Genomic DNA, 21,016 nt, shown 5'->3' with positions numbered 1-21,016 from the left:
ACTTCACAATTTTATTACCTCGTTTCTCTTCACATTTTCTTGTTCGATCTCGCTAGGCCTAAAAACATTTTAAATTTGATTTCTCTAACCCTTTAAAGCCTTCAAGTGTATTTATATAGGGAAAAAATCCAGTCGTAAGGGGGTTAAATAAAGAAAAGATGTCTGCCAACATGCAGCTTGCACTAGAAGCTAAAGACTGGGCAGTCATAGATCTCGTAAAGCTATTCACACTTTCCGTGTAATGCTGAAATTTGAACCGGTTAGCGTTTCGACCAAAGGCCATCGTATAAAAAAGCAGAACTGCGGATTATATAACACTGACAACTGTTTAAAGACAATAGACAGAATCACACACCCCCTTAGGGATAGAAACTCCCCCTCCCACCTTTAAGGACCATAGCATTAGTTGTCTACATAGTTTTATTGTGGTAAAAATTCTCACAATACACCACGTTAGCACTCTCACCTTTCGTTACTTTATGTTTGAAGCACATACCGTGCCCTGAACCATGAACCCAACCGTGACCTTAACCATGACCCCAACCATGCCCCCAACCATGACCCCAACCATGACCCCAACCATGAACCCAACCATGACCCCAACCATGACCCCAACCATGAACCCAACCATGACCCCAACCATGACCCCAACCATGAACCCAACCGTGACCCTAGCCGTGACCCCAACCGTGACCCCAACCGTGACCCCAACCATGACCCCAACCGTGACCTTAACCATGACCCCAACCGTGACCCCAACCGTGACCCCAACCATGACCCCAACCGTGACCTTAACCATGAACCCAGCCGTGACCCCAACAGTGAACCCAGCCGTGACCCCAACTATGACCCCAACCATGACCCCAACCGTGACCTTAACCATGACCCCAACCGTGACCCCAACCGTGACCCCAACCATGACCCCAACCGTGACCTTAACCATGACCCTAGCCGTGACCCCAACAGTGAACCCAGCCGTGACCCCAACAGTGAACCCAGCCGTGACCCCAACTATGACCCCAACCACGACCCCACCGTGACCCCAACCAAGACCCCAACCATAAACCCCAACAATTGTCGGTAAAAAAATGTAATATATAAAATGCCCAAACCACGTATAATAAATCCCAAGAAAACGTTCTAATCCCGTCCATCAAAACAAGTTCCTACCCCCCCCCCCAGCCCTCCACACCCAACACGTGCGGGCACGGAGCATATGTTACCCCCCCCCCCCCCACCCCACCCTACCCGCCCCACGGCCATCAGATTTAGCTGCAGCTGTGACGGCCAGCGGTGTACATTCATATATCGATCTGATAGCGCGAGTCATCCGGGGATCGATTCACGGTCAGAACTAATATCACAACTAACTCAATTTCCGCAGCGGGACTTTTCAGATCTGTATCAGCCACCTCACACCCCAACACCTCCACCTCAAAACCCGACACCTACACAGGTGTAATGTGCTATCATGTTCGCCAAATCTGTTTATATATATATATATATATATATATATATATATATATATATATATATATATATATATATATATATATATATAAAATATATATATATATATATATATATATATATATATATATATATATATATATATATATATATATATATATATGTGTGTGTGTGTGTGTGTGTGTGTGTGTGTGTGTGTGTATGTATATAGTACCTTCTGGTACAGTAGAGTTCACCAACTTCAGAGACCTGGGCATAAGTTATTACCATAGCAGGCAATACACACATGTTATTAAATGTCTCCCTATGATGTGGCATGTAATAAGTTTCTCCGTCATGCGACATCAAATTATCTGATAGGTTATTGGTTTCTGTGTTGTGTGTTTTCATGTGTGTTTCAACATGGTGTGTTGTTTCATGTGTGTATCAACATGTTGTGTCCTTTCATGTGTGTATCAACATGGTGTGTTGTTTCATGTGTGTTTCAACATGGTGTGTTGTTTCATGTGTGTATCAACATGGTGTGTTGTTTCATGTGTCTATCAACATGGTGTGTTGTTTCATGTGTGTATCAACATGGTGTGTTGTTCGCTAGTTTGTGCTACAGACACTGTGTACCACAGTGTAGGAGACACATAGACACACTGTACTAGACAATATAAGGACACATTGACACACTGTACTAGACAATATAAGGACACATTGACACACTGTACTAGACAATATAAGGACACATTGACACACTGTACTAGACAATATAAGGACACATTGACACACTGTACTGGACAATATAAGGACATATTGACACACTGTACTAGACAATATAAGGACACATAGACACACTGTACTAGACAATACCCTAAACACATAGACACATAGACACACTGTTTTAGACAATGTTACAGTACTGTTTTTGCCCGTCCGTCCCCCTACCTTTATTCAATTAAAACATTCGATTGCAAACCTTCTTATAACAAACACCTATGTGTAAGGCCTATGTGTGTGACACATACACATCTGTTACACACCCAAGCTGACACATTCAGCCGTACAAATGTTACACACCCATTCACTCACTCAAAGTTCTTAGAAAGTTCCTTAAGTCGCCGATAATCCCGTCTAATCAGATTATCGTAATCCCCACAAAAAATGTTAGCAATCTCTTTGGGCTTTGATCCCGCCTCTTTCGACAGCTGGCGTGGCGGTATCGATACTTCTCCGGACTCGTGTGTGCCCACGTTTGTCACGTAATCGATACGATTAACCCCACTACGACCGCCGGCTTAACCCTTTGTATCCTCGCAAGAAATCAGTAACGTTTTAATCTCTGAGCTGGGGTTGAAGTCACTTTTAGCTCGGGTTAAATTTACCTTTAGCTCGGATTAAATTCACCTTTAGCTCAGTTAAAGTCACCTTTAGCTCAGTTAAAGTCACCTTTAGCTCGGGTTAAAGTCACCATTAGCTCGGGTTAAAGTCACCTTTAGCTCGGGTTAAAGTCGCCTTTAGCTCGGGTTAAAGTCACTTTTAGCTCGGGTTAAAGTCGCCTTTAGCTGGGGTTTGTCACCTTTAACTCTGGTTAAAGTCACCTTTAACTCTGGTTAAAGTCACTTTTAGCTCGGGTTAAAGTCACTTTTAGCTCGGGTTAAAGTCACCTTTAGCTCGGGTTAAAGTCACCTTTAGCTCAGGTTAAAGTCACCTTTAGCTCGGGGTAAAGTCAGCATTAGCTCAGGTTAAAGTCACCTTTAGCTCGGGTTAAAGTCACCTTTAGCTCGCAATAAAGTCACCTTTAGCTCCGGTTAAAGTCACCTTTAGCTCGGGTTAAAGTCACCTTTAGCTCGGGTTAAAGTTAACAGAGATCAAGTAGACCGAAGAGAGATAAAAGATGAATTAGAACAATGCATGGGCAGTCCATGTTCTGTTTCTGTTACTGACGCCATTTTTTCAATCCACACAACTTTTTTTGTTTACGTTATTAAATCTGGCATTTGTAAGTGACTTCCCTTTAATCCCAAAATTTAAAAACTCAAACGTACTAAAACCCCTTCTGTCCCAATGGCATATAACCGAATCCCGTTTCTCTAAGCTGATCCTAATTACCGCGACTAATTTGGGCGATAAATTAGGGCGTGTAGGACGGCACGACGATAGCTGAGTTTGAGCAACGTTTGGGGGGTGGGGGGGGGGGGGGTGAGTCATAATTGAACGCTGATCGAAGATCGATCGTCCAATAGGCGACACGTTTCTCAGGTTAATTACTCGCTCTCACCCGTCCCTCGGGCTCACGGGAACGTGTGGAGCTTAGAGCTAATTACCTCGTCAGAGCTTAGGGCTACTTATGGCGCTGTATGGTAACAGTTAACATGGGGAGCTTAAAGTTACTTATGTGGTATGTTAACATCAAGACGAGGAGCTTGTGAGCTAAATATATTTTAATGCTGACCGACATAAAATTATGTTGTATGACAACATGAAGCATTGCTTTATACTAAATTTTATACTGTAGAATAGGTTAGTTTTGTATAGGTTATCTTCATAATAGAATGTGCATCGTTATGACTGATATTACATGGACAATTGTATTGGGATAAAGAATCATGGGAAGGCAAATCATGAGAAAAATAGATAAAGGTAAAAAATTGAACAAAAAATGTGTTATATAATACACCTTGATATATGCAACCCCTACGTTATCTACAACATCCACTTCATTCGCATCAGCCACAACATTAACATCATAACCAACATCCAAACATCTACATCATTCACATCATCTTCATCGTTCATAACATCCACAACAACATCCACCATCTACACCATTCACAGTATCCACATCACCCAATACATCCGCATCATCAACAAAAATCACAACATCAACAACAACATCCACCACAACATCTATACCATTCACAACATCCACATCACCTACATGAATCTAACCCACCATCTCCTGAAAACAACATGACCGCCGCCTATTTGCCTAAATCCAGAAACAAATGCAATGTTTGATGTTTGTGTTCAAGATTTCGTTCCGTTTCCTTTTTGTTTCGTCTTTTCAAATTTGAATTCCGTTTGATGAAAGGTAGGAGAGTTTTGAATGCTGCCTGCTTGCAATGTTTACTTGCGCAGGAAATTAAACGGCCGTGTTTTTGTTTTCCCGGGGAGGTCGATGCTTCTAGAAGCATGACGGAGATCTAATCTGTTTGTTTAGAGTGACGTCATCCGTCTTTAATTAAAATAATGGATTTTTGAATTTTGTTTAATTATTGCTTCGTCAAACCTGTAAGGTGGTTTTTAAGGTAATTTAGATTACATGTAAAGTTAATGATTTTTTTTCTCTCATGCGTTGTGGCTTGCTTGTCGTTTATAGACATTGGCGACATTTTCTGTAGGACATTCATGACATTTGGTATTCAATGCTTAAGGACATTTTATTTTCAATATATGACATTTAGAACATTTGTACAGAAAACACCAGGAAAAAATATTGCACTTGGCATTTTACATAGGACATTTTTACAGAGGACATTTAGGACTGTGTGTAGAGGACATTCAGGACATTGTGTACAGAGGACTTTAGAACATTTTATATCCATGCATTCATAGCCATGAACACTGTATCAAGCTTGTTACACGTGTTCTCCGTGTTTGTGGGTGACTCGTGTGTTAAGTGTGTGGGTGACACGTGTGTTAGTTGTGTGGGTAACACGTGTGTTAAGTGTGTGGGTGACACGTGTGTTAAGTGTGTGGGTGACACGTGTGTTAAGTGTGTGGGTGACACGTGTGTTGAGTGTGTGGGTGACACGTGTGTTAAGTGTGTGGGTGACTCGTGTGCTAAGTGTGTGGGTGACTCGTGTGCTAAGTGTGTGGGTGACACGTGTGTTACGTGTGTGGGTGACACGTGTGTTAAGTGTGTGGGTGACACGTGTGTTGTGTCAGTGGACACCCCTGTGCTGTAACATGTCTGCACATAAGTGCGTCTGTCTGTCCGCTCTCCCCACCAATATAACGGGCTGACCTTTGTTAATCCAGGGATGACCTTTGTTAATCCAGCGTCCATTTAAATCGGACCTCGTTTGCGTGGCCTCCCACGTGCCTTCATTAAACGCCCGCCATTTTTACCCGCCCGTTTATGCGGGCCACCAAAAAAAATAAAATTATTTGTCAATTTTCTATAAGAAATGGGAAGCAACTCCAGTTAGAAAACAGGATGTGGGACAAAAAATCGAATCTTTTCAATGGCGACATCAGCTACAGAAGACATCGATCCATGAGGTGGGGGAGGGGGGGGGGGGGGCAGTCAGGGTGACCATGTTTAGAAGCTTCTAGGCCTCATTCAGGTCGCTGTTTGTCGCAGATGGGCCTATAATATTGATACATTTTTTGTTCATTGATTGGTTTTAGCTGATGGGTTATGGTGTATCTAATGAAGTTAGGCTCTTCTGTTTGATGCGTAGAGAGTTGATAGGTAGGCTTAGGACACCAATGCATAATTTGTTGATGGGTAGACTTAAATTTTTAAAATTGTAAGACTCTAGAGTAAGCTCCCTTAAATTAAAACCTGGTAAGACTCTAGATTAAGCTTCCTTAAATTAAAACCTGGTAAGACTCCAGATTAAGCTCCCTTAAATTAAAACCTGGTAAGACTCTAGATTAAGCTCCCTTAAATTAAAACCTGGTAAGACTCTAGAGTAAGCTCCCTTAAATTAAAACCTGGTAAGACTCTAGAGTAAGCTCCCTTAAATTAAAACCTGGTAAGACTCTAGAGTAAGCTCCCTTAAATTAAAACCTGGTAAGACTCTAGAGTAAGCTCTCCTTAAAATTAGTTCCACGGTTCAGTGCACTGTGGAATTTGTTTAATCTGGCCGAAAATAGCGGTGAAAAGATTTTCATTACGGCTTAGCAGCCGGCCTGCATCTGTTGCCGGCAGTGTGGCCGGCCCGCATCTGTTGCCGGCAGTGTGGCGGGATATTATCGTCAGGAGCTGTAAGAAATCTCGTCTGGTCGATATGTGCATGTCGTCTGCGGACAGCTGGCCTGACGGTATCGATTCTACGACACGTGACCCTAGCCACTTGGGGGGGGGGGGGGGGGGACTTAGTGACGTGTGTTAGCACCGTGACTGAGTGACGTGTATTGAGAGCTTAGCACCGTACAGTGTTGCCGTATATGACGTAAGGAAGAAGTTTCTGCTGAATATTTCCGGATTCTTGAGGCACGCGCACTGACGTAAATAGGTTTCTGCACCTAACTAGGATACGTCCACCCCTAAAAAACATATATATATATATATATATATATATATATATATATATATATATATATATATATATATATATATATATATATATATATATATATATAATATCACCCGGATGATTTGGGAAGTTTGTACGGTTACCTGTGGGTCGACCTAAGTCAGATTACCTTTACCTAGACCAATAGGTCAACCTTTTTGCTTACCTCGGTTACACTTCAACTGACCTATCAGTTCGACTTTTTACTGACATTACCTTCTATCTCTCTCTCTTTTTCCCTCGTTTTCTCTTTGTCTCACTTACACACGCACATACCCACACACACACACTTTCCCACACACATACACACACACGTACGTACACACACCATTATTTTTAATCGTTCCAAACCGAATGGCTTCCACATCACCAGAATGGTTATAAAATCTGAAACATGCCGGCAATAAAATTTTCAACTGTTGGCTTTATAAATAGCTGACCTAAAAACAATTCCCCCCCCCCCCTCCCCTCCCTTGGTTTACAAGATTAAAAACGAAATGTTGCCTAGATCCACACATCAATTTAACTCCCCTTGTCCGCGGACTGCTCACATCTGGAGACCATTCTCTGATTGTTTGAAATCTGCTTCACCCTTTCATGTGACGTCTGCTTACGCTATGCTCACCGGATGTGACGTAACCGAGCGCGCGTTTTCTAAACTTCTTTTCTTTAAAACTGAAGAAAAGTGGCGAGCTCTCGAAGCGGCTACTTACTTTTATTTTTATACTTGGTTGAATGATAATTTATGGACTCGTTTATTGCTTCTGCGCAGGACCGGATATATTGTTTTGTCTGTCTTTGATTTAAATGCCCATCTGCTAAATTGATGAGGTGGCATTTCCCGTTTTTGTCTTGCCGGCTATTTATTTCTCTGCAGCAATTTCACCATCGGAGCTGTCAATTGAAACTTTTGTGAACGTAAACCATAGACCGGTTTAATTTACACCACAGGCCAGCTGTTTTTTGCAACTGAAGGCCAGTTTTCTGTTTGAGATAGTCGTTAACTTTTAACTCACACAAAAGAAAACCGCAGCGAATCGTGTTTTATTTTTAAGGTTCGTTTAGGAAACTTTATAATCTATAAATTTGGTTAACGAAATTCAGGATTTGTTTGAAGTAATTTATCATTGGAATACAAAGCATGTCGGCCCAAGGGAAAGCAACTCGCCTTAACCTAGCACTCAGGTCTACCCCTCTCACGATTCTAGATCTCTATGATGATCATGACTTTTCTCAAACCATAATGTTAGACCACTAAACACCACGCCCCCACTAACAAGTCTTCCTACACCCCGCCCCCACCCCACGTCTTCCTACACCCCGCCCCCACCCCACAAGTCTCCCTACACGACGCCCCAACCCCACAAGTCTCCCTACACCACGCCCCCACCCCTCAAGTCTCCCAACACCACGCCCCCACCCCACAAGTCTCGCTACGCCACGCCCCCACCCCGCAAGTCTCCCTACACCACGCCCCCACACAATCTGCCCACATCGTTAAATGGTACTCCCTACATACACATTTCTTCCCACACCACAAATACACATCTCAACCTACACCGCCAAACACCCCCACAAACCCATATCACCACATCCCACACATAATTTCGACACCGCTAAACACCACACCCCTCAAAGCCATATCTTGTAAACATCATACCCCAAAAACGCATATATCTCCACTCTACTATACACCACACCCCACAAACCCATAGTTCCCCCACACACACCACACCTCACAGCCCATATTTCCCACACACACCACAAACCACAAACTCCCTCCCACACTTTTATACGCGGCGCCAACGACTGAAATAAAAACCTCCAATCAAGCGGCGCTGTTTCGTGACATTTGGCCCAACTAAAAAGTTAACTTTATTAATGTCACGCAAGAACGTTAATTTACATTGATTCACCCATTGTCAGCATTCGGCGCCAACATTTAATTGCCCCATAATCCCGTGCTATTGAGTTATGTACCCTGAATCAAGGGAAACAACTTTAGTGTTATGTTTATTCCAACATATTTTTTTTCCTTTTTGCCCTTCCCCTACCATTTGTTTTAATTCTGCTTTAATGTTAGACTGATTTGTGCAATGTGTGATGACGTCATGTTGTCGTCTGCCCACAGAGCGGCGCTAAAATCAACATCTCAGACGGTTCCTGCCCAGAGAGGATTGTCACTGTGACCGGGTCCACAGACAACATCCATCGGGCATTTGGCTTCATCTGCAAGAAGTTTGAGGAGGTAGGTCTTGGGGCTGGGGAGTTTAAGTAGTAGAGGGAATGGGGAATTTTAACTGTAGAGGGAATGGGGTATTTTAGCAGTAGGAGGAATGGGGTATTTTAGCTGAAGAGGGAATGGGGAATTTTAACTGTAGAGGGAATGGGGAATTTTAACTGTAGAGGGAATGGGGTATTTTAGCAGTAGGAGGAATGGGGTATTTTAGCTGTTGAGGGAATCGAAAATTTCAGTAGTAGAGGGAATGGGGAATTTTGGCAGAAGAGGGAATGGGAAGTTTTAGCAGTAGAGGGAATGGGGAATTTTAGCTGTAAAGGGAATGGGGAGTTTTAGCAGTAGAGGGAATGGGGAATTTTAGCTGTAAAGGGAATGGGGAATTTTTACTGTAGAGGGAATGGGGAATTTTAACTGTAGAGGGAATGGGGTATTTTAGCAGTAGGGGGAATGCGGTATTTTAGCAGAAGTGGGAATGGGATCTTTAGCTGTAGAGGGAATGGGGAATTTCAGTAGTAGAGGGAATGGGGAATTTTAGCTGTAAAGGGAATGGGGAATTTTAACTGTAGAGGGAATGGGGAATTTTAACTGTAGAGGGAATGGGGTATTTTAGCAGTAGGGGGAATGCGGTATTTTAGCAGAAGTGGGAATGGGATCTTTAGCTGTAGAGGGAATGGGGAATTTCAGTAGTAGAGGGAATGGGGAATTTTAGCTGTAGAGGGAATGAGGAGTTTTAGCAGTAGAGGGAATGGGGGATTTTAGTACTAGAAGGAATGGGGAATTTCAGTAGTAGAGGGAATGGGGAATTTTGGCAGAATAGGGAATGGGGAGTTTTAGCAGTAGAGGGAATGGGGAATTTTAGAAGTAGAGGGAATGGGAATTTGGCAGAAGAGGGAATGGGGGAATTCGGCAGATGAGGGAATGCGTGGGTATTAGTAGCTGAGGGAATGGGGATTTAAATAGCTCACCCAAAAGTGATTTTACAAAAGGGTTTTTGTCGGTGTTTTGAAAATCTTCAAATCGGATCTATTGGTGTTCAGTGACAGCGTGGTAAAATTTGGTTTATCCACCTCCCCCCCCCCCCTCCCCGTGGTAAAATTTGGTCTATCCACCTCCCCCCCCCCCCCCCCTCCCCGTGGTAAAATTTGGTTTATCCACCTCCCAGTGGTAAAAGGTGGTTTTCAATTCCCCAGTGGTAAATTTGGTTTCTGTTGGCCTTATTAGTGTGTGGTATTCCATTAGCCAGGTCTAATTATGTTTTTGGCGCCATCCTCCATCTTGCTATGTAATGTGCAGTATGTAATTAAAAACTAGAATCAGACCCCTCACCTTTTCACCATGTGCTGAAGAATTTGGTTTTCAAATATTTTCTTAATGATGTTTTGAATTTCAAATTGTTCAATCAAATGTTTGAAATGGCAACAAACTTAAATGAAAGTTGTTGTTTTTTTCAATCAAATGTTTGAAATGGCAACAAACTTTAATTTTTTTTTCTCTGGTTAGGATCTCCAAAACACGCCGACCACACCCAAACCCCCCGTGACGCTACGTCTGGTGGTGCCAGCCAGCCAATGTGGTTCTCTCATCGGCAAGCAGGGCTGTAAGATCAAAGAGATCAGAGAGGTAGGTTCTAGCACCTGTTGGCGGACAGCCGGCTGTAGGGGACAGCTGGCTGTAGGGGACAGCTGGCTGTAGGGGACAGCTGGTGGGGACAGCTGGCTGTAGGGGACAGCTGGCTGTAGGGGACAGCTGGCTGTAGGGGACAGCTGGCTGTAGGGGACAGCTGGCTGTAGGGGACAGCTGGCTGTAGGGGACAGCTGGCTGTAGGGGACAGCTGGCTGTAGGGGACAGCTGGCTGTAGGGGACAGCTGGCTGTAGGGGACAGCTGGGGGACAGCTGGCTGTAGGGGACAGCTGGCTGTAGGGGACAGCTGGCTGTAGGGGACAGCTGGCTGTAGGGGACAGCTGGCTGTAGGGGACAGCTGGCTGTAGCGGACAGCTGGCTGTAGGGGTTGGCTATATAAGTTGAGTTGTTGTCGTTTCACCTGTTACAGGTGGGTTGTATAAGTTGGGTTGTTGTCGTTTCATCAGTTATAGAGGTGGGCTGTATAAGTTGGGTTGTTGTCGTTTCATCAGTTATAGAGGTGGGCTGTATAAGTTGGGTTGTTGTCGTTTCATCAGTTATAGAGGTGGGCTGTATAAGTTGGGTTGTTGTCGTTTCATCAGTTATAGAGGTGGGCTGTATAAGTTGGGTTGTTGTCGTTTCATCAGTTATAGAGGTGGGCTGTATAAGTTGGGTTGTTGTCGTTTCATCAGTTATAGAGGTGGGCTGTATAAGTTGGGTTGTTGTTGTTTCATCAGTTATAGAGGTGGGCTGTATAAATTGGGTTGTTGTCGTTTCATCAGTTATAGAGGTGGGCTGTATAAGTTGGGTTGTTGTTGTTTCATCAGTTATAGAGGTGGGCTGTATAAGTTGGGTGTTGTTGTTTCATCAGTTATAGAGGTGGACTGTATAAGTTGGGTTGTTGTTGTTTCATCAGTTATAGAGGTGGGCTGTTTACGTCACAGGTGTAGACATCGAGGCAGACAGAAAACTTGTCAAAGAAAATTTAGTTCTTGAAATTACCACCCCTTCAGTAGCCGGAGATTGCCGGCACATTAGTGGAATTTCAGCCTTCAGTAGCCGGAAAATGCCGGTGTATCGTCAAGTGAAGCAACATAGTTAAACCTGTTGGTCCCTGGCGTCATGACTCCGTCAGAAATCAAAGCCCGTCTCGTACTAGTTGCCACACTCTACACACAAAATGGCTTCCTAGTTTTTTTAGTTTGGCCGCGCTACCTGAAGAAATCTGGCAAATCAATATAAAAAAAAATTCCCTTTTACCGGAGCTGTCGCGTTATTATTATTCGTTTTCCCCTCTAGTTTTTAATTATAAATTTCTCTCTCTTAATTTCTATGGCCCATTTTTTACAAGCTTTTTTTCAGTTTGTGGGAGGGTGTGTCTATTTGTGGTCAGATCTTTGATTCAAGTTAGGCCGATTTCTAACAGAGCTGTAATTTTTAGCGCAATTTCCATACTGACAATTATTAATTCGTTATTTCTGGATGGATGTGTGTCCGCAGCTTTAAGTCGTATCTCCTCCTCAACGAAGCAATATCGAAGACTAGTTCCAAAGCAAATATGTTAAGCAAGTTCCGAGGATGATTGTGGGCCAAAAAAATTCCCGGAATTCCTTCCTGAATTTCCCGGAAAAGCCAAAAAACATCGAAAAAATGCAGTTTTTGGCCCATATCTCGGCAACCAGACCACTTAGCGACTTGAAACATTTACCAATCGATTCCTGCCATAATTTAGAACAATATTGCCTAAGAAAGTTTTCAAAAATATCCTTTCGTTCGGTCACAAAAATTTTTTAGGATAACATACGGAAATTGGGCTTAAATTGTCACTAGACTTTTTATTAACGTGTTTTTCAAACTCTGCACATAAGCACAATGTAATTAAATATAATTTTAATATATTTCGATTCTAAACTAGTGATAAAACGTTAATTTAAAGCTTACTAGATTTTCCCACGCTTTCTTTAACTTGCTTTCTCTGTTTGTTTGTCTTTCCAATCAAATCTTGCGATCGAAATTTCTGGCACTTCCCAGTTAGCTAGCGCGCTGAAATTTTCAGGGAAGCTTTCTTTTGGATGACCATAGAATATTCAATTGTTATTATTACTAAATTGATCAATGGAAACATTTTATTGAGCATTTTAGACCGCTATATTATCTATATATATAATTCTCCTCTGCGAGCCATTAGAAAAAAAACGAGCGACGCGTAGCTCGCCTCTCTCTTGCCGCGCGCAGTGAAGCGAACGATCCCACGTCTTTACAGGCTTAGGGGCAGATAATTTAGTTTGAACCGACTTTAAACTTACAGGAGGTAACTATTACCACTGGTGGCCAGTTTGGGGGAGACGATATGGTCGAGTGGTTGGGCACACGATTGCTATCCCACTCGACACGGGTTCAAATCTATGTGTTCTAGTCAGTAACCAGCCCTCGTCCTAACCGCTATCAACTAACCTCTGACAATCATTCACTTGCGACTGAGACCGAAGAAGAAAGGGTCTCTCGTTTTTTACGAGTTGTCTTTTTACGAGTTGTCTTCGTTTACCCAAAAAAAAAGTGAAAAGATAAAATCGATAGCAAGATTTCAATGCAAACAAACAGACAAAGACTAAAAAGTAGAAAATAATAATCATTAAAAAAGTTTTTAAAAAACCCACGTTTTCTGATTGAACTAAAAAGTAGAAAATAAATACTATACATCACAATAATGCAAGCGATCACTCTACTATAAGCGATGAAAAACGTGGGGCGCCGTGATTTTCTTACAGTTTCTAATACTGTTGACTCTCTACAAGCTCCCTAATAAAAGTAAATAGTATTATCTAATCAATAGTAATATAACTTTTACTTCGGCGCCCCACGTTTTTCATCGCTTATAGTAGAGTGATCGCTTGCATTATTGTGATGTATAGTATTTATTTTCTACTTTTTAGTTCAATCAGAAAACGTGGGTTTTTTTAAACTTTTTTAATGATTATTATTGTATAGATTGACAAAAGGGGAGATAACTAGACTATCGTTGTGGTGAGGTGTTTATGATTCTATTATAGCCCAACTCTAGTGGCTATAAAGGGCAGATAAGCATCGTCCCGTGTCAATTGCAAGCTACCAATCGGGTTTAAAGCAAATATTTATAGATACGGTCGTCGTGTGTAAAACGATCAGAATGGAGAGAGTAAGACTTATGTAAGAACTTATTTTAGCAAACTTTTATTTACACTAAAAATACTAAATTATTGTTAAGGTTTGTTAAAAAAATTATCCTATTGCAATTTTTTTTAAAATATGAAGATGGTGAAAAACAGTAGTTCACCCCTGCGAGACAACCACTTCTCTCTGCCCCCCCCCCCCCACACACACACACACACCCATCCATACCGTTGGTCACGAGTTCTGTAGATCTGTGCTCAGCTATTGTTTCCTGTGTAACCGCTTTATTTTATTGTCTGTTTGTTTCAAGTGGAGAATAAAATCGTTTCCCGCACCAACAATACAACCATTTTTTCCCTCCCCTGATGCATTGTACTGCAAGGAACTGTAACTCGTGCAGATCGCATGGATGTAAACAATCACAAGTGGATTATCTCCCCCGATCAGACCCCGCTCTCCCTACTGAGTAAACAAAAAAGTCATGTCTGAGACGGCAAAAATTGATGACGTTTATCCCTTGTTTACAAAACCTTTTCCGTGTCTGCCTGCAACGGTAGGAAAGGCGGGGTTGGTTGGGGAGGGGGGGGGGGTGCAGGGAGGGAGGGGTGGGGGAAAGAGAAACTACATTTTTTATATTGGCCAGCAATCTGGAAAATTAGCTTACCGCTCGGTGCCGTTGAGAGCAGTTAGGGTGATGGGGCATCACAACAAAGCATGTAGTTCACTACCGTAACAAAGATGTGCTTAACACAGATGGGCTAAGTTTCCCGACGTAACAAAGAAGTGGTCAATTTATTACCATAACAAAGATGGGCTAATTTCACGACCATAACAAAGATTTGTAGCCTTCATCAACCTAACAAAGATGTGCTAAGCCCATCAGCGTAACAAAGAGGTGCTAAATTCATCAACCTAACAAAGGTGCTAAGCCCATCAGCGTAACAAAGAGGTGCTAAATTCATCAACCTAACAAAGGTGCTAAGCTCATCAGTGTAACAATAAGGTGCTAAGGTTACCACCTAACAAAGAGTTGCTAAGGTCACCAACCTAACAAAGAGTTGCTAAGGTCACCAACCTAACAAAGAGGTGCTAAGGTCACCACCTAACAAAGAGGTGCTAAGGTCACCAACCGAACAAAGAGGTGCTAAGGTCACCAACTAACAAAGAGGTGCTAGGGTCACCAACCAACTAACAAAGAGGTGCTAAGGTCACCAACCTAACAAATTGGTGCTAAGGTCACCAACCTAACAAAGAGGTGCTAAGCTCATCAACCTAACAAAGAGGTGCTAAGGTCACCAACCTAACAAAGAGGTGCTAAGGTCACCAACCGAACAAAGAGGTGCTAAGGTCACCAACCTAACAAAGAGGTGCTAAGCTCATCAACCGAACAAAGAGGTGCTAAGGTCACCAACCGAACAAAGAGGTGCTAAGGTCAGTAACTAACAAAGAGGTGCTAAGCTCATCAACCGAACAAAGAGGTGCTAAGGTCACCAACCGAACAAAGAGGTGCTAAGGTCACCAACTAACAAAGAGGTGCTAAGGTCACCAACCGAACAAAGAGGTGCTAAGGTCACCAACCTAACAAAGAGGTGCTAAGCTCATCAACCGAACAAAGAGGTGCTAAGGTCACCAACCGAACAAAGGGGTGCTAAGGTCACCAACTAACAAAGAGGTGCTAAGGTCACCAACCGAACAAAGAGGTGCTAAGGTCACCAACCTAACAAAGAGGTGCTAAGCTCATCAACCGAACAAAGAGGTGCTAAGGTCACCAACCGAACAAAGAGGTGCTAAGGTCACCAACCGAACAAAGAGGTGCTAAGGTCACCAACTAACAAAGAGGTGCTAAGGTCACCAACCGAACAAAGAGGTGCTAAGGTCACCAACCTAACAAAGAGGTGCTAAGGTCACCAACCTAACAAAGAGGTGCTAAGGTCACCAACCTAACAAAGAGGTGCTAAGTTCAACATCATCGTATGGTGAACCAATGTGTACACAGAAATCACCTTTAGCACCTCCCCCCCCCTCCTGCTCACAAAACAGCTCTTCTGTTTATTTGTTTAAAATTGTTGCTTACGTCACCAAGAAACCACTGTAAACAAACACAAGATGGCGGCTACATTTAGAGAGCAGTCCCGGAGAAACATCTATCAACAAACCCAACATATTTCTCGTTTTCTTTCTTCCCAAAAGAGTTTAGCCTGAATGTCAATTTTTTTTTAAATTGAGTGATGTTTAGAGTTTAAGTTAAGGGTCTCTTAAGTAACTATTTAAATAAAAAGTTGTCACTCATTTTTAGAGGAAATTTTTGGACTGTTAATGTGGTTTTGTGTGTTGGTGGTGTTGTATGTTGGTGGTATTTTATGTTGGTGTTGTGTTGCGTGTTGGTGGTGTTGTATGTTGCTGTGGTATTCTATGTTGGTGGTGTTGTATGTTGCTGTGGTATTCTATGTTGGTGGTGTTGTATGTTGGCGGTGTTCTATATTGGTGTGGTGTGATGTTCTATGCTGTTGTGGTGTTGTATGTTGGCGGTGTTATATGTTGATGTAGTGTTGTGTGATGTTGCTTGTGTGATGCTATATGTTGTATGTGGCTTATGGTGTGATGTTTTATGTGGCTTGTGTGATGGGTTTTTTTTTATTATTTAGCTGGATCTGAACTACACAAGGTATAATTCGCTAATTAACAGAATTGAATGTTCGCGGCGGGCAGAAGATAATTACTGTAATTTTTTTAATTTTCTAAAAATAGTTAAATAGATCGAATAGAACAGGAATAGACCCCAGCGGCTAATGCGGTGTATAAATAGATTTGAAAATAAATTAAGAAAATAGACGCAGAAAAATGTCTGAGAAAATAAACAGAACATTAAGGGAGAAAATGGTAGCTCACACTAGACTAGATCAAACTACGGCCTACAAGGATGATTGCTTTTCGCAAGAACGGTAACTCTCGGATACAAGTTCATCTGCTTGTCGTTGCATTACCTCCCTTTGATCGTGGCCGTAAACGATACCCTCTGCGGCACGAGAGACGGGCCGGTGCCATAGACAGTCCTCCCAGCCCTCGCCGTCTGCGTCTGATCAGGCAGGAACGGTTTCTCAAGCTCTGGAATGATGAAAATGTAATGAGGAAAATTGTTGAGGAAGAAAGAACAATAATTGTTGACGATACAACAACAAGGAAAGGTCAAAGTTTGCTTGCTGCGACGTCACCCCGAGAGCCCCTCACAGTCGAGCTAAAAATAAATCGATTAGAGACGAGGAAAAAAAAATACTTGATTATTTCCCCTTTCTATTAGTTAAATTTGGATCTGGGTGTTGAAAAAATATTAACGGAACCTGGATTACGCTGGGGGGGGGGGGGGGGTGTCAGACTGTAGGTGAACTATGCACATATATCTGGGGTATGTAACACGGTGCCGGTGTATAGCCATGCACATAAACACTTTGTCTCTTTGAACATATACGTGATTTGGGGTAAATTCAAAGTAAACGAACTACGTATTCAGCCCACACACCCTACCCTCAGGCCGAGGAGATTGCTGGGGTCAGGGAGGTGGGGGGGGGGGGGTTAGGTGCTTAAACATGTGAATAGATTTGTACTTTTCCTCGTGTCTGCATGTGGCATGCCATGTCTATTTTTAGCTATTGTTTGAAATGTAATTTATTGAGGGGGGGGGGAGTGTTTGATGGGTTGGCGGGGGAATTGGTGAGTGGGGTGGAGGTGGTATTTGTGGGTGTTGTCGGGGGGGGGGGGGGGCTACTGACATCCAGGAGTAATCTGCCCTGAGTCAGGAGTCAGGCTGGAGTAATCTGCCCTGAGTCAGGAGTCAGGCTGGAGTATTCTGCCCTGAGTCAGGAGTCAGGCGTCGATGGACCACCAGGTGTTGGAGTGCCGGTCTCTACCTGGGGTCTAAGTGCTGGTTCTTTGATATTCAGACCGGTGCCAAACATGCCGTAAGGCCGGATCCGGCCCCCGGCCGGCTCTTTAAAACTATTTTGAAAGACGTTTGTTTATTTTCTAATCACACACCTAATGTATTGGGCGGCAATCAATATTCTGCTAAGGGGGGGGGGGGGGGAGATTTTTTTGGCCTGGTGATAGCTATTTAAAGTGTAGAGGTGTGTATACTATATCATCTGAAGACTCTAAGATGGGCCATATATATATATATATATATATATATATATATATATATATATATATATATATATATATATATATATATAATGTATATTATATGGGAGTCTACTACCTTCCCCCCCCCCCTCCCCTGTGTACAGGTAGAAAAAAAACACCCACCCCACAGCTGTTTATCTACCACAAACATCTGTTCATGATAGTCAAGACTTAATTCACTCATCTTGTACAGTTTTCTATGCCGATTTGTCTGTCTTACGGGATGATATTCTTGTGATGTTCTTATGTTGTTCTTGTGATGTTCTTATGCTGTTCTTGTGATGTTCTTGTGATGTTCTTATGCTGTTGTTGTGATGTTCATATGATGTTCTTATATTGCTCTTGTGATGTTCTTATGCTGTTCTTGTGATGTTCTTATGTTGTTCTTGTGATGTTCTTATGTTGTTGTTGTGATGCTCTTGTGATGTTCTTGTGATGTTCTTATGTTGTTCTTGTGATTTTTAATGATGTTCTTATGTTATGCACAAAGCAGGGGTTTGTTCCCATTACCCAGTGGCTTAGAGAAGTCTCGATTAAAAGGTTTAGGTTAACCTAGTGTTAATCCTCAACAACATAACTCAACTCTAGATTTAGGTTAACCTAGTGTTAATCCTCAACAACATAACTCAACTCCAGATTCATGTTACAGTGCGTTACAGTTGTTGTTAGTGTGTGGGTAAGGGTGTGGGGGTGTGGGGGGGGGGGTAACACAATTTTGACCAATTTCTAAAGGCTAACATAGACACTTCTTCTTTTAATTAATTCAAATATTTCAAATCAACCTAATTAAGAATGATCAGCTTTGCAAATAATAAATTTAAAAAGAAAATGTATGTTTATTTTGTCATTTTGTTGTGCATTTAAATTCTAACTTTTTTGTTCTTGTCTTATTTTATCATTGACTTTACTTTCTCTGTAAATTTAAAATTTAGATATTAAATAATAAATATATTATTTGATCTTTTCTGATTTCTACTTTTGTGCGATCCGATTATTATCTCCCTTTCTTTTGTCTCCCCTAGTTCTAAAAATATCGCCCTACTCCCGTGTCTAGCGCACATATCAATTCACCAGACATTGATGTACACTAGTTCTGTTTCCCAGCATGCATCATATTGCTTTTTGATTAGCCCACAAGTGCTTAGCGCTACCTTTTACCTTTTACTGTAAAGGTCGTCACTAAAACAAAACAAAAAGCCCCGCCATTTTTTTCCCACTGAGCACGCGAGTCACGTGTCAGCCATCTTGGCGCAGTGAATATTTTACAGTCGAAACTAGGTTATAATCTGCTGTCTCAAAACAGGCACAATTTAGAAAATTGCGCACCAAATCAAGTCGGAGGGCGTGCGCTAATTTCGTCCAGGGCTTATGGTTTTTGTTAGGGTTTATTTAGATCTATTAATACCTGTTTGGCTTGGCTGCTAGGCCGCCTTTGACGCGGATGATTCTGTTTGAATTCGATTAGGTTCGTTTGGGATATTCGTCTTCGTATCGTCTGCTGGTAAAAGCTTCCCCACTTGTTGTTAAGGTCATAGATTCGACTTTGGCCTGTGTGAGTTCACAATATCGATACTGGTGAGGGATGATGTTGTAGTATCGATACACACCGGCCGTTGTTGATGGGTAGCGCCATCACTGAAATATCGATTTACTCTTCAGCTTGTTGACTTAAAATATCGATATTGTATGGTTTTGATTCGATTCTAGTATTTTATGGATCTGGCGATGATTGCGTTTGAAACCTTTTTTTTCTCTAAATAACCTTAAATCTTATTTTTCATACATGAAATATTTTCTTATGCAAGTATTTATCATACATCTGAATGTATTGCTTATATCTTCATTTGAATAGCACTATACAAACCTTGACCAGTTAACCTCTTGACTAGTCCCAGTGCTACCCCACCCCTAAACCAGTGCTACACCCACCCCTAGACCAGTGCTACACGCACCCCTTGACCAGTGCTACACCCCCTAGACCAGTGCTACACCCACCCCTAGACCAGTGCAACACCCACCCCTAGACCAGTGCTACACCCACCCCTAGACCAGTACTACCTCCACCCCTAGACCAGTGCTACACCCCCTAGACCAGTGCTACACCCACCCCTAGACCAGTACTACCCCCACCCCTAGACCAGTGCTACACCCCCTAGACCAGTGCTACACCCACCCCTAGACCAGTGCTACACCCACCCCTAGACCAGTACTACCCCCACCCCTAGACCAGTGCTACACCCCCTAGACCAGTGCTACATCCACCCCTAGACCAGTGCTACACCCCCTAGACCAGTGCTACATCCACCCCTAGACCAATGCTACACCCACCCCTAGACCAGTGCTACACCCACCCCTAGACCAGTGCTACACCCACCCCTAGACCAGTGCTACACCCACCCTTAGACCAGTGCTACACCCACCCCTAGACCAGTGCTACACCCACCCCTAGACCAGTGCTACATCCACCCCTAGACTAGTGCTACACCCACCCCTAGACCAGTGCTACACCCACCCCTAGACCAGTACTTCACCCACCCCCCTAGACCAGTACCTCACCCCCCCCCCCCTACTACTACCTGCAGCCCCTGACTAGCTCTACATGACAACGATTTGAAACAAAGTGCCATTGTTCAACCATACATCTAATGAAAGTATGTTCTCTCTGTCCCCAGTCGACAGGCGCGTCCATCCAAGTGGCCAGCGAGATGTTGCCCAACTCCACGGAGCGGGCCGTCACGGTCTCTGGCACGGCCGACGCCATCACCCAGTGCATCAAGTACGTCTGCGGGATAATGCTAGAGGTAAGTGCCGACACGCTCTGGTGAATCTCACACCTTAATCTCCGAGCAGCAGGTATGAATGTGGAACAGTGCCTGGAGAGTTTCAGAACTTACTCTTGGGTAGGGGTAGAAAAAAATTAGCTGCTGCAGCCAATCAAATAAGGATTTTAGAGGTCACGTGAACCAGACAAGATAACTGCGAATTCATTTAACAAGTTCGACAACTGCATGTGGAAATTTTTCTTAGTTATTTCCCTTGGAGTGACGTCATGAATGTGTATCCT

General features: G+C 42.9%; 1 protein-coding gene across 1 annotated transcript in view; it reads left to right on the top strand.

Moving 5' to 3' along the window:
- LOC131947622 (poly(rC)-binding protein 3) overlaps positions 1 to 20,753 on the top strand; it is a gene marked incomplete at its 3' end in the record, with an annotated part of 57,496 nt that extends 36,743 nt beyond the window's left edge. The window contains exons 6-8 of the mRNA XM_059308849.1: positions 8,896 to 9,012; positions 10,504 to 10,623; positions 20,625 to 20,753. Coding sequence (XP_059164832.1) covers positions 8,896 to 9,012; positions 10,504 to 10,623; positions 20,625 to 20,753 — 366 coding nt within the window. The remainder of the gene's footprint in view (positions 1 to 8,895; positions 9,013 to 10,503; positions 10,624 to 20,624) is intronic.
- Positions 20,754 to 21,016: the final 263 nt, after the last annotated feature.

Source organism: Physella acuta, unplaced genomic scaffold (genome assembly GCF_028476545.2).
Source record: "Physella acuta isolate Inbredline_101_S28 unplaced genomic scaffold, ASM2847654v3 ptg000601l, whole genome shotgun sequence".
In the NCBI taxonomy this organism is placed as follows: domain Eukaryota; kingdom Metazoa; phylum Mollusca; class Gastropoda; family Physidae; genus Physella; species Physella acuta.
This window is presented reverse-complemented; position numbering and strand designations above follow the sequence as displayed.